Source organism: Tursiops truncatus, chromosome 6 (genome assembly GCF_011762595.2).
Source record: "Tursiops truncatus isolate mTurTru1 chromosome 6, mTurTru1.mat.Y, whole genome shotgun sequence".
In the NCBI taxonomy this organism is placed as follows: Eukaryota; Metazoa; Chordata; class Mammalia; order Artiodactyla; family Delphinidae; genus Tursiops; species Tursiops truncatus.
This window is the reverse complement of record NC_047039.1, coordinates 98610658-98624895: the sequence shown is the minus strand read 5'-3', so window position 1 is coordinate 98624895 and position 14238 is coordinate 98610658. Positions and strand designations below refer to the sequence as shown.

At 46.8% G+C, this 14238-nt stretch overlaps 1 protein-coding gene across 1 annotated transcript in view; it reads left to right on the top strand.

Annotated features, from left to right (window-relative positions):
- Positions 1-14238, top strand: part of ASTN2 (astrotactin 2) — a 986509-nt gene that overhangs the window by 219861 nt on the left and 752410 nt on the right. The window contains exon 3 of the mRNA XM_033858475.2: positions 5631-6015. Coding sequence (XP_033714366.2) covers positions 5631-6015 — 385 coding nt within the window. The remainder of the gene's footprint in view (positions 1-5630; positions 6016-14238) is intronic.

Genomic DNA, 14238 nt, shown 5'->3' with positions numbered 1-14238 from the left:
CACTTTGGGAAGATGCTAATCACACAGTGCGACTCCAGGACAGGGTATGAGGTAGGACTTGCAGGGAAGGGAGGCATGAGAAGGAAGCAGAGACCTAGGCATGAAGGGGCCTAGGTGCCAGGCTAGGGATCTGGACATTATTCTGAGGGTGGGGGAAGGGTATGAAAGGATTTGATTTGGGATGGAGGAATAGAGAGGCTGAAGGACTGAGGCTGGTGGTGGTGACATTCGTGGAGCCAGACTTGTATTTAGATCTTTCATTGTCTTGTTTAATCCTTAGCTTAATCCTTCACATTGGGACCAATCAGCACATTTTATAGGTGAGTCTGTTGTAACACAAGGGGGTAGAATGTCGCAGCCAACTTGTCATGGCCAACAGCAAGCAGGGACAGGGGCTCCCATGCTGGCCTGTGTGCCCCCAGGATACCTGCTTACCCCATCACATCACTCTGCCCTTGACATCGCCCACGCTCACCCTTGCCTGGCTCCACTGAGGGATCTGAGACCAGTAATAGAAGGAGTGAGCTTCTGTTATTAGAGAGGCTTCTAGTAGGGAAGGTTCCAGGACGGATGGGAACACATATTCCATCTCCTGTCTCTTTCCCACTTCCTGCCTGACAGCTCAGTGAAATCCTCAGACCCGTAAGAAGGTAAAACTAGTCACCCGAGGCTTGCAGTCTCACAGAAACCCACCCCTAACCAACAGACTGAGATTTTTATTTCTGCAACTCCTGGCCACATCTCCAACCTTGTTTGTCTCGGGCTGCCTAGAGGAAACACAGTCCACACCAGATTGGGCTTCGGGTTGTCCCTGAGGCCAGCAGGACCTCAGCTTGCCACCCCTTGAGCCTTGGCCTCTTCTTAACTTGCTTTCTAAACATTCACAGCCTTCTCCTTACATCCTCTTTTCCCTCCTGGGCTCCCTGCTTGCCCTGCAGCATTTTCTCCACCGCTGGGGTCTGTGTTTGCCCCTGGCGGGTAGCCTCGGTGGCTGGACACTCTGCCCTGCTCACCTTTCGAGAGACAGTTCCTGCTTTTCTGTTTGCTTGCCCTGGTGAAGGAAGACTGCAGAGAAGAGGGGGCTCAGCTCTGCGGGAGTGGAGCAGCACAGCAGCCTGGACCGATCCAGGTAGATGCAGAGCGTAGTTTCTTCTTGACTTCGAGTTACTCATCTGCTTTCTTTGGGTGAAATGTTCCACTAGGACAGAGGTGGCTACGTGGTCCTCTTGAGCTCCTTTGCTCGCGCACAGCACCCTTCAGTTTGCGAGGACCGTCACAACGGTGTTTAGATTTCATTTGCACAACAACCTTGTGGATACCGTGAATGAGAATCACGCGCATCACGGGTTTACCATGTGCCAGGCACTGAGCACAGCACTCCGTGTCCAGGAACTCACATCTAACCTCCCTCTATAAGGACGCTTTTTACACGGTTTTGTGAATGAAAAAATTGTGATTCAGAGAGGTTCAGCCCTTTGTCCGTGATTGCCCCATTTTTATGTGACAGCATGAGATTTTAAAGACGTCTTTCTGACCCCCAGCCTTTGCCCCTATGTGCTATACTATTCCAAGTATTACCAAGTTGATTTTACAGATGAGTGAACTGAGGGTCTCTAGGGCATCTGGGAAATTTGAGATCACGTAGTGAGTAAACTTGAATTCAGACCCTTTTCCTGCATGCTCTGAGCCTACCTCTGAAGGTAGGGCTGGTCAGTGGTGCTTGAAACATCACCTGAGCTGCTACTATGTCTTGGGTAAGGCCCCCTGAGCCCTTTAGGAGCCCAGCCTGGGGATGTCTGTTTCCATTGGTCAGTGGCACTGTGAGACCTTGATGACTGGAATTCTCTTTTGGCCCAGTTTTCACAGTGAAACCCTGATCTGTAATTCAAGCTGTGTGGTCATTGGCTTAGTGGAGCTGGTGGGAGCAGAGGTCAGAGCAGGCTGGGGAGTGAGGGAAGGGAGCCTGGGCCCCAACAGGAGGGCTGGAGCCACTGGCCTGGGGTCCTGTCCAATGAATCAGCAGATCATTGAGCTAAAGGGACTCCCAAGCTCAGCTTCCATCAAAGTGGGGTGAGGGAGGTGGGTGGTCTTCCTCTGCCACCTCCTTCTGGAAGCTCCCTAGGCTGGGAAATCTGTGCCTGAAGTTGCCGAGGTAATTTGAGGAGGCAGAGGTGAGGCTGGGCCGGGGCTGATTACACCTCGGGTGCGCCTGTCCCTTCCCACCACAAGCAAAATTGGGAAGCCATGATGCAGTGAGTCTGAATCTCAGCAGCACTGCCTGGGTAAACAGCCTCCTGCCTCTGGGCCTCTTTTCTCACGTAACATAGGATAACGACGCCTTATGTGCACAGGTGTAAAGGTAAATGACAGAGCGTGTGTAAGTGTTTGGTCCAGACTGAGAAGGATTTAGGGACCCAAGACAGGTTTTGCAGAATGAGCATTCAGGGGCAGAAGGTCATTCATTCATTCATTCATTTATTCATTCAACATTAAATATCCACTTGCTGAATGCCGTTGGCAATAGCAATAGCTAACAGTCTGTGAGCAGTTACATGTGTCCCACACGGCACTAAATATTCTGCAGGCATCTCACTTAGTCTCACAATGATCCATTGAGGAGACCTTGAATACTGCCCTTATTTAACCAATGAAGAAACCAAGGCTCTGAAAAGTAGTGACCTAGTCAAGGTCACACAGCCTCTTAAGCAGTAGAACCTGGACTAAAACTGTGTCAGTCTGAGGTCAGCTCTTAGCCTCTATGCCAGATATAGCTAGAGGGCTCTGGAAGCAAAGGACAGGGCTTCCTGCCTTCCAGGAGCTCCCTGGGGGTGCTTTATGAGCTGATCCAGGACTGCATGGGAATCCAGGGAGGCTTGTCAGGATACAGTGGGGGGAGAGAGGAGCGGTGGTGGTTACCTGTGGACAGATTGGTTAAGCCTCATCTTTCCCAGGTCAGTTTTGGTCCTGGGTCTGACCACAGGGTCAAACACCCATAATCAGGGTGGGCAGAAGGGGCCGGGGATGAAGGACTCTGGAACCAGGCAAGGTCTGCCCCTCACAGCGAATGAAACACCCAAAGGGGAGAAGATAGAGGGCTGAGTCAGGGATAGCAATTTCCCGAAGGGTATCCATGGACCAAAATTAAAAGCTTCTCTGAAGAGTTTGCCTCGAGATGTGCCCCCTGAATCCTGGATTTGAAAACAATGTTTTCCTTTTCCTTCTCGGGATTCCCTTTTACTTTGTACACTCACCATTTTTCCCACTTTTCCTTTCCCTTCCTTTGCTCTGTAGAATCGCTACGCTGTCAAATAGCCACTGGCTCTGCAGTGAAGAACTGGGTTCAAATCCCTGCCTTACTACCTCCTGGCCTTTTATTCCCAGTTGGACCTAGGATCAAAACCTCTGTGACTTTAAGCAAGTTACTTAACCTCTCTGAACCACCTTTCCCTCATTTCATTTATGGAACAGAAACTATTACAGAGGATTGCCTTAAAGATTAAATAAAATAACATTAAGTAAAAGTAGTAAGGAGAGGGCCTGCTACTGTTATATTGAGTGACAGTGTTCTTCCTGCCTCCTTTTTCTCTTCACTTATCTTTCTTATTATCTCTTCTGTCCACACTCCCCCCTCTGTCTCTTTCCTTTCTTATCTCTGGTGTAAAAAACTGACAAGTAATACCACGTCACACATGATCTCTAGACGTGGAGCAATCTCTGTTGTATGTTCTGTGGAGGGAAAAAAGGGTTTGTTCTTGTTTTCCTAGGGCTCCAGAGTACTAAACTGTGCACACACACACACATTATTTTTTTGAATTTTAGAATTTTATTTATTTTTTTATGCAGCAGGTTCTTATTAGTTATCCATTTTATACATATTAATGTATATATGTCAAGCCCAATCACACACACACATTTTACATACACTTGACAGATCGTACACACACACACACACACACACACATATACATAAATACGCATACTTTTTTTTTTTTTTTTAGAGTATTTATTTTTGAGTTCTGACATCCAGAGAAACCTGGGGATCCCACAGTAACTCACCGCCAGAGTCAAGACAGGGCTGTCAGCCATACCTGCAACCCTGGTCACCTCTTAGCCCACTTACCACCCACTACCCATCCCCCGTGGAGGTGATGAATTCTAGCTTAGTGAGTTGAAGGACTTGCAAAAGAAAATCATTATTTTTTAATGTAGTCAGCAGGACAGCGGAATCATTTTAGTAAATAATGTTCTTCTTGGCCTAAACAGGTATCCTTTCCAGCAGTCACACCCCCACCCAAGATAATCTATTCAAGGTTAGTTAACATCTGTCGTCTTTGCTAGATGTTATACAAGTAGTTTTCAGAAATTGTCATTTGCCTCCAATGCGATTATAATTAAGGAAGAACACTCAGCCACATGGGTGTGGTTGAAAGAATACAGGCTTTAGAGCTAAAACACCAGACCAAACACACACACACACAGTGAGGCACAGAGCTTGCTCTGCCATGCACCGTCCGAGTTCTAGAGTCTCTTGATTCATTTGCCTCCTTCCCCCTAAACCACAAGCGTGATCCTCCCCAAGTGTAGGGATTACACATCAGGGACTCAACAAAGTGGCCCCGACTCTCCCAGGCAGAAAGCACAGTGTATAATGAAGTGAAGCAAGATAACTGAAGGGGCTACACCTGTTCACTGGAGCTGCTTCTGGCACAGAGTGAAAGCAGGGAGGCGAGGAGAATACAAACCTTCCACCTCCAGCCCTTGACCGGTTCTGTGGGGAGCACGGACGTGCTTTGGAAATACCCCTGCCCTTGAGGAGTTCACAGAGCAGGATAGTTCGTGAGTCTCATGAATCATGCAAGAGCCATTCGTAAACACTTTAGCCCGTTTCAATTTAATGTGTGGTGTGCAGACTCAACCAAATATTTCCTGGTTGGATGTGTTAAAGAAAAATAAACTTCAGTATGCCTTACATTTCTGATTAAGGGAGCCCCAGAACAGTGCATTTGTTCATTCATTCATTCAACAAATATTTATGAAGCGCCTGGTTTGTCCCAGGCGCCCTGCTGGGAATCAGTGTTTATGATAATAAAAATATACATTACGCAGAAATTGTTTGACTTGACAACACTATTGTATATTCCCAGCAGGATGGAACAAAGGCTGCTATCTCTTGAGCCCTCAGTGGACTCATTCTAGACATGAGGAAGCAAGGCTGACAGGGTGTGAGCAAATGTCCTGGGGTCACTCAGCTGGTGGAAGGCAGATTCAGGACTCAGACACTCTGTGTGTGAAGCCACAGCCCTGACTCATCCCCTTAGCAGTCTGCATCACTCTGGCGTGACCGTTATCCATCTCATTTGCTCCTCGTGGCGACCTTCTGAAGAAGGAAGGGCAGGGGTTCTTACTCACCCTTATACAAGTGAAAAACAAGGTTCAGAGAGGTGAAGCAGTTTGTCCAAGGTCACACAGCTTTTTGGTGAGAAAGCCAGGTTTGGAAACGGTGTCGCTCTGAGGCTCTGAGAGTCAAACCCAGGGATCTGGGCTGAGTGTGGTGTACGGAAGACCTCCTCTGGCACTCCGGCCCAAAGAACAGTGGCCCATTTGCTTGTCCTTCTTCCCTCCCGCTCCAGGGTGGCCTCATCGCACTGCTGCTGCTGCTGCTGGTGTTCACTGTGGCACTGTATGCCCAGCGGCGCTGGCAGAAGCGTCGCCGCATCCCCCAGAAGAGCGCCAGCACGGAAGCCACTCACGAGATCCACTACATCCCCTCTGTGCTGCTGGGTCCCCAGGCCCGGGAAAGCTTCCGCTCCTCCCGGCTGCAGGCCCACAATTCCGTCATCGGCGTGCCCATCCGGGAGACCCCCATCCTGGATGACTATGACTACGAGGAGGATGAGGACCCACCCCGGCGGGCCAACCACGACTCCCGTGAGGATGAGTTTGGCAGTCAGGTGACCCACACCCTGGACAGCCTGGGCCGACCAGGGGAAGAGAAAGGGGACTTTGAGAAGAAAGGTGAGTCTTCCTTGTTGCATCCCACCTTCCAGGGGGCGTTTTGGGGAGCTGGGAAGAGGCGCGGGAGCTGGGCGGTTGGGGACACAGGAACTGTCTTCTGGGCTAAGCCATTTTTGATTTATGGCCAACTTCCATTGGGTTTTCAGAGTTTATTTTCTCAGATTCTTCAGTGTTGATGGGAGGAAAAAAAGAGAGTGTCAGTGTGCTTGGAATTGGAGTTTTGAGGAACATCAGAAGTTATGTAGTCCAACATCTCTCCAGTGTCTCTTGATTACCTCCCTTGATGGCCTTCTCACTACTCAGGAAAGCTCTCATATCATTTCCAGACACTACTATTGGAAGGTTTTTCCTTAAACTGAGTTGCAGTCTGTTTCCCTGGCCCTCTATGTCAGAAAGTGAATCTGAATTTTTCTTCTCCAAGGCAGCTCTTGGGAAATGTAACAAAAGGAAAAGAAAAAAATAAAAGGCACCCTGTAACTTTTAGAAATCAACCTCAATAAACAATCCCAGTTTCTTCAGCTACTCTGATGTGACATGTTTTGAGACATTTCACCCTTTTGATCACTGTCCTCTAGATGAAGATTGTAATTTGTCATGTCCTGGAGTGTAACACCAGAACTGACAGACGCTCCACTTCCTCAAGGTGGGAATGCACCTGTGCTGAGAAAAAAGCAATTTTCACCTCCCTCTTGCTAGCTGTTATGCTTCTGTTGATGCAGTTTGAAGATCACATTTGGGTTTTTTTTTTTTTTTTGCAGTTAATACTGGCCCATAGTTGGCTTTTTGATGACTAAAACCTCTCACTCTTTTTCATGTATGCTGTTGCAAAGACCCATTCCCTTTGTTCTGTTGGAGGACAATTGATTATTTGGACATACGTGCAGGATGTGTTTGTATTTGTCTTTATTAAGTGTTATGGCTCCAGCTGGTTTATAGAAGGGATTTGGGTATTTTTTCCTTTAGATAAATACTATAAAAGTACTGTTCTGCTTTTTTCCCATATTGTCTTTGTGATGCTGGTGGTGGGTTAAAGGTTTGGCCTTGAGGCCCCAGTTTTAGAACTACTCTTCTTTGTGAGCCATGAGGAACCATCATCACTGCTTGGCCCAGTCCTGGAGCTGTGAACTCGACATTCTTTTCTTCCGCATCTAAGATCTTTCCTCTCAGATCCATGTTTCCGTGATACTCAGTGGGCAAATAGGAACACTGGGGGCTTCTTAAAAAGGAGGCATTTCTGTTAAATTTAGAAACCCAGGGAGGGAAAAGAGTGGTAAACAAGCGAGAGTACAGGTTTTGGAGTTGTCTGGACCTGGGTTCAAATCTCGTCTCCTTTGTTTGCTGGGTGACCTTGGAAAAATGGGAATTCAATCCTCCAAGTCTCAGCTTCCTCACTGAAGGATTTTTGAAAGGATTAAATATAAAAATAAAATGTGTGTAAAGTACCTAAGGCAGGGCCTAATATCTGGTATGTGTTGAATCCCTGAGAGCTGTATTTGTAGACCTCAGGCCCTTGGTCTTTCCTGGGCCTCTAAGACGCTCCCTAATCCAGCTCCCTATGCTTCGCCAGTCTCGCTCTAAGTGCCAGCCACCACGCTCTGCTCAGTGCTCTGGAATGTCTGCGTCATTTCCCTTCTCTGCCACCATCTCTTCTGTCTTTGAACTGTTGGTTTACTGACAGTTTCCTCAATCTTTGCTTTCTCAAGCATTATTTATCTTTCTTCATGTGACTTCTCATCTTGGCACAAGAACAGTCTGCATTTATTTCATATCTACACATCTTGTAGTACCTGCCTAGCACAGTGCCTCACGTGTCAAGAATGTCCAGTGAGTGTTGGGCAAGAAAGATGACCGTAGAGAGTGAGGTGGTTTGGGAGCAATGCTGTCAGGCCAGAGCATCGTGCCTCTCTTGTCTAATGTAGAAAGTCGCTTGGGTAAGACACAAAGCATCTTCCCGTTTGCTTAGATTTGGACTTCTGCAGCCTAATTTACTGAGCCTCACTGTGTTTATGTGGAAAATGGGTGAATTAGCAGCCAGTCTGCCCCCCTTATAGCTTACCTGTGGGGATCAAATGATAATGATCATTTGATCATTATCTTCAGCGCACGGCGAGCGCTGAAGAAGTTTTCCCAGAAAACTTCTAGGAAAGTTGTGGGATTTGTTTTCCACACCAGAATCTTCCCCAGCCTAGCTAAGAGGAATGCTTCATGTCTCCTTCAGTTCCCGGAGCAGGTTGTGATTACTTTGAGCTCATTACTTATCACTGTTCAATAATAATCCATTTCTCTTTCTGTTTTCGACACTACCTAGACTTGGAGATTTTTATTTATTTATTTATTTTTATTGAGATATAATTAACATATAACGTTGTGTTAGTTTCAGGTATACAGTGTAATGATTCAGTATTTGTGTATATTGAGAAATGATCCCCACAATGTCTAGTTAACATCCGTGGCCTTACATCATGACGATTTTTTTCTTGTGATGAGAACTTTATGCTCTTGGCAACTTCCAGATATACAATAGGGTATTATTAACTCTAGTCGCCATGATGTACATTCCTTCCCCATGATTTACTCATAAGACCTGGAGATTTTTGAGAGCAAGGGCAGTGTTCCTTATTTTTGTTTCACTAGCATCTGGCGCAGTGGGTAACACTTAATAGATGCTCTGAAAATACTGGTTGACTGGATGATTAACACAACCCCTCAATCATTTGGTCAATCGGATAAATCCAGGCATTGGTTAGACTCCAGAATTCTCAGTTCCAGACCTCAAATTATCTCATTGACCTCAGATCTGGGGACCAAAGTGTTGGCAGAGGCCATCAGTAGTGATGACCAGAACCCAGAAAAGAGTAGTCACTGGTTGGGGGTCAAAATCCAGGAAGAATCACTGATGACAGATGAGTAACCACCAAGGAGCAGAGCCAAGAAGCCGCCAACAGAGGCAAATTCTTTCCCCCCAGCCCCCATCCCCACGCCCGCTGCCTCCACCAAGCTCCGTATGGAGAACGGAAAGCATCTTCAAAATGGGGAAGCAGGTCACTGCCCATAATCCTGTCTGACTTCTTTTCCTTCCTTTCTTCCTTCTCTCCCCACTCCCTCCGCCCTCCCCTCCCTCTCCCTCCTTCCCCCCACAACCTGGAAGGTGATACAGTATGGAGATAAACACTCTGCCCTCAGGAGGCGGAACAGTAGAGAAATTAAGTTTACCACCCAGCTTACTAGCTCTGTGACCTTGGATAAGTCACCTACTCCTCTCCCGTCAAAGGGGCATGATACTAGTATTCTACCTCCAGGGTGATTGGGAAACGTAAACGAGGTAACACAGGTAGAGGCTCTGGTACAGTAAACATTCAGTACACATTTCTGTCATTGTTATTCATACCATCAGTCCTCAGAGTTGGCCCACTGTGCCAGAGGCCATGATAGACTCTGGAATAGAGGTGAGGAAAGGAGAACCTTTGCCCTTAAAGAGCATGGCGGTAAACCTCCTTGGAAACCGAAGCTGAAGCTCGAATAGTCCTGGGTCTCTCTGTGCCACACAGCAAGGGAGTGGCAGAGTCGAGGTAAGAGCTCCAGCCTTCCTGGCCAGAGAGCACCCTTACTGTATAGATAGCTGTCGTGCTCAGAATGGCCTACATGGCATCATGATGACGGCCCATTTCATTGGGCTTGGGGCCTGCCAGGTCTTGTGTTCCTTAAAGAGAACCCTCAGGCTTGCCATTCTAGCTGCTGGACGTTCCAGTTATTCACACGCACAAAGCGTAGACCTGACTCTTGAATGACAGAGACAGCACAGGGGGACAGAATGGTGCTGGATCCAGAGGATACAGAGGACTAACTCCTGAGAGAAGGGGCAGGGGCTCTGGCCTCCTCTCCCCGCGGGGTCCTCTAGAGTCTGCACACTCTCAGGCTTACCACTGCGTCGTGGCTTAAAGATGCCCCTGTCCCTTGCGTTTTCTTTCAAGCAGAACTCTATCTAAACAATAACAAAAGCAGACTCTTGTTTTCTGAAATCTCAACTTTAGATGAGAAGCATACAAGAGAGATCTAAAGAGGATGAATATGAATGCATGAGAAACAAGACCCAGTCCTTGCAAGGCAGCCTGGTGGAGTGGGGGTGAACAGATGGGCTTGGCACCCCGCTCTTGAGTGCGCTGGCTGCGTGGCCCTGGCGAACCTCTTAGCCACCGGCAAATCCATGCCTTTGTCTCACCTGTTTTCACCTGGCCACGTTATTTTTTTTCACATTCCTCTGAGCTGGTTTTAAAACAAAGTACGATTTGGAATAAAACCAAGCACTTCATTTAATTCTGTATCCCAGCAGCCCTTAGATCTGATAAGGGTAAGAAAGGAGGAAACCTGGGCGAGAAGAAAGTAGAAGACACACTTTTCCTGAGTCCAGACAGGATACTGGACACCCTCACCGTGGGGAGGTGGTGGCTGGGGACTGTGCTTGCAGCGTTGTGGCCCCTGTTCCCCCTTTCCTGGACAGAAGAGGGATGATTCTGCCGGCAGATTGTGCAAGTTATAACAGCAGCAGCTCAGACCACATGTGCTTTCTGTTGCCTCAGGTGGCTCTTGGAGAGAACCATGAGACTCTTTCTTTTATGGGGGAACCTGGGGACAGCTATGCATTTTGTCCAGAGTGGGCAGGTATCAGAGGCTAGGCGATCCCTATAAAAGTAATCCCAAAGGCCTTTGAAATTACATTGCCAAGGGCTAGTCCCACCTGCCCCTCTCACACTTAGAATTTGCCCGTAGGTTCAAACTGCTTCATCATACTTGAGCACCGTCAGCCTGCTTTGCAGCTTGGACCTGAAAATGATAGAGGGACCATTTGGAGGCAGAGGGAGAAAGTTTCATTACAAAGAGACAACAGCTTGGGTTCCCAGACCCCAAGAGCACTGTACTGATCGGGCTGACTTGCAGCTGATACACACTCATGTGGACATACATACCCTTTGTTCAACACTGCAGTTCTTCTGTGCCAGTCAGTAAGAAGCTTGCTGCCCTGCGTGACCCTCCCCATGCCCTCCTGCTGCCTAGCCATCCCACCCCCTCCCAGGGACCCTCCTGAAGCCCCCACTGTCCAGAACAGGGTGGCTTTAGACTGCTTCCCCAGGATTATGGCTGGCATCCCGTCTTGGCGGTTAGTGCCTGTGCCTTAGACATTCTCATGTATTGCGAGTGTCACCCTTGATATCACCTTAGCCAGTTGCTAGGAATTTAATCATGTCAGTATGTGACCGCTCAGCACTGCGTTGGGTCCGTGACAGAAACTTGATGCATTTTAATTCCAGTTCTCCTTATCCGTCCTCAAATTTATGTTTCCCTTTCCTGAATATTATGCATGGAAGCTGAAGGAAATTAAAATAACAAATTTATCACTTTATCAAGGGATAGGGTAGGGGATGGCTGAATGGATATTGGGTTTTCTTAATTTTGGTTTATTATCGTGAAAGAAATGCATACTATTTGTAATGGAAGGGTGTGAGAGAGGGTGGGACAGAAGGAGAGAGAGAGGGGAGGGGAGCGAGAAAGAGAAAAAGAGAAAGAAAGAAAAGGAAGAAAGAAGACAGGGAGGGAGCAAGGAAGGAATAGGTCTGAGTTGTATAAAGCAAGAACTAAAAGATCTGCCACTGTCTCTCCATCCCATCCCACTAATGGGACCCGAAGGCTAATCTTTGATAATAGTTTGATTTATATTCTTCTAGAAAATTTTTCCTATATATATATATATGGAATGTATGTGTTATATATGTATGGTATAGATATAAATATATGCATTTTCACCCAGATATCCACTAATAGGGCCATCTCAGCCACATTCATCATTCTGCAGCAACTTCACAGCTTACCAAACAATGTGTGAAAAGCATCTTTCCACGTCAGCCCTGCACACCTATCTTCTTCTTTTTGAAAGCTCTGTAGGATCCCATCATGGGAACACACCAAACACTCCAACATTTGCTTTTCTGCCCCGTTTTGTGGATCATTGTCTCAATTTGCTGCACTTACAATGAGTCAGTAAACATCCATGCGCGTGCGCACGCGCGCGCGCGCACACACACACACACACACACACACGTATATATTTTTGCAAAGTTTGACTGTCTCTGTAAAACAGATGCCTAAAAGCAGAATCTCTGCCTTAAAGGGGGCACATTACACACTTGTAATTACAAATTACACATTTACAATTTGGGAAGTACTGCCATATTTATTCACTTTAAAATTTGTTTTGTACTCCCTTGGGAGCCAGTATATCCTCTCACACACAGATCTGCACAGACCACCCACTACCCCATCACATTGACTATTCATATATTAGCATGAACCCTTCTGGTCTTTTCTTTTTTTTTTTTTTTTGTCAGAAGTCAGTCCTCATGGTTACCCTGAGCAATGATTCTTTGGTGAAATGATGCCGCATAAAGGCTTTTCTCTGCTGTCCCACTTCAGTTCAGGACTTAGGGTGGAAAAAGGAAAGAGAAATGGCATCAAATACCAGCAGCGGCCCACAGTGATAGATGTGGACGGGTCACTGTCTCTCTGACATGGACCAGTAGGCTAATCCTTACTGTTGCTCAAGATGGCAGGCCAGAAAGTTTCAGGGTGAATGGGACCTTTGTTGAGAGGATGGGGAGGGCAGGACTTTATTGAATCCCTATAGGAGCCCAGCTGCTGTCCTATACATTATCTCAGTGAGCCATTTGTAATTAACCCTGAGGGGAAGGCAGATGGAAGAGTTGGCTAGGAAAGCAGTACTGCTGCTGCTGGTGATAAAGATGACAGCTAACTTCCACTTAGTGATAATCAGTGTCTGGGAACATTCCAGAAATTATGTCATTTACACCTCACATCAACCCTATGAGTTACCTACTAATATTGCCCCACCTTACAAAGCAGGAGACTGAAGCTAAGAAGGGTTGAATAATATGTCCAAAGTGACACAGGAGAAAGTGGCTGAGCCAGGTTAAAACTCTGGCATGAGAGCTACCATGCTAAGGGGCCGAGCTGGAATGTGAACACATGACACCACACTGAATTACATGATCCTTGGAAAGGCGCTGAGCTCCTGCAGTCCCAGGGATAGAGCTGAAGCATAGTAACCCATGAGCTTGCGTCCCTCACAAATATGGCAAGAAAAATAGGTAACTAACATCTGTTCTCCAAGGCAGGATGCTGCTACAGAGTAATTCTGAGTTTCCAAATCGGCAGAAGGGACTTTGCAACAGGAAGACCCCAGTTTTTTTAGAGTGTTTTGAGTGGTCCCCAGGGGTGCAGGGAACTCATGTTTGGTGTCAATAAAGCACTCTAGGGTGACAGAGAACTGAGGAGCTGTTTATTAACTCACCCTTCTGACGTCCCCTGTGAATGCCATGTAAATGTCCCCCTAGTGCAGCGTTTTCTAAAATTTCAGAGCTCTTTCATAGTCAACACCTTATTCAGTGCCTCATCTTGGTGTTCAGACTTCTTTACACAGAGACTCTAGCCTGTTTCCACCTCCCTCATCTTCACCTCTACTCATCCATCCCCTCTTCAAGCCACATCAGTCTTCCTGATGTCTCCAAAACACCTCATTCTCACATACCTTCCTGGTTGCGTGCCTACCCTCCCCTTCCATTCTCTACACAGCTTTCACTCTGTTGTGACCACAGTTCCATGCTTAAAGTTTTGCAGAGTTCTCACTGCTCTTGATCGTCATCCACTATGCTCCAGCCACAGTGACCGCCTTTCTGTTCTTCAAACTTGCTAGGCTTCTTCCACCACAGGCTATTTGCATTTGCCATGATTACCATTGTCTGCAAAAATCCCTCTCTTTCCTTCCCCGATCTGTCATGGCTGATTCCTCCTCATCATTCTGGTCTCAGCTTAAATCCTACTTCATCCGACAAAGCTCTTTTCCCTATGAGTTCTCCCCTTTCGTCTTCTGTAACAGCACTTTTTTATTATTTTGATTAATCTATTAAATATTTTACTTCTTCCTAGACTCAGGGTTCCATGAGATCACGTCCCAGGTCTATTTGCATTGTTCTGTGACTGTCAGAGTGACTGGTACATAAAAGATGTTACAATATGTGTTGGGTCAATAGATGGAGGAATGGATATGTGAATGAATGGATAGGGAGCTATCTTAGTGTCTTTCCACAAGCTGGTAACCTCTGCATAGACTCTTTATCCTTTTTGTGAACTGTATGAACTGTGTTTAGTATTTTC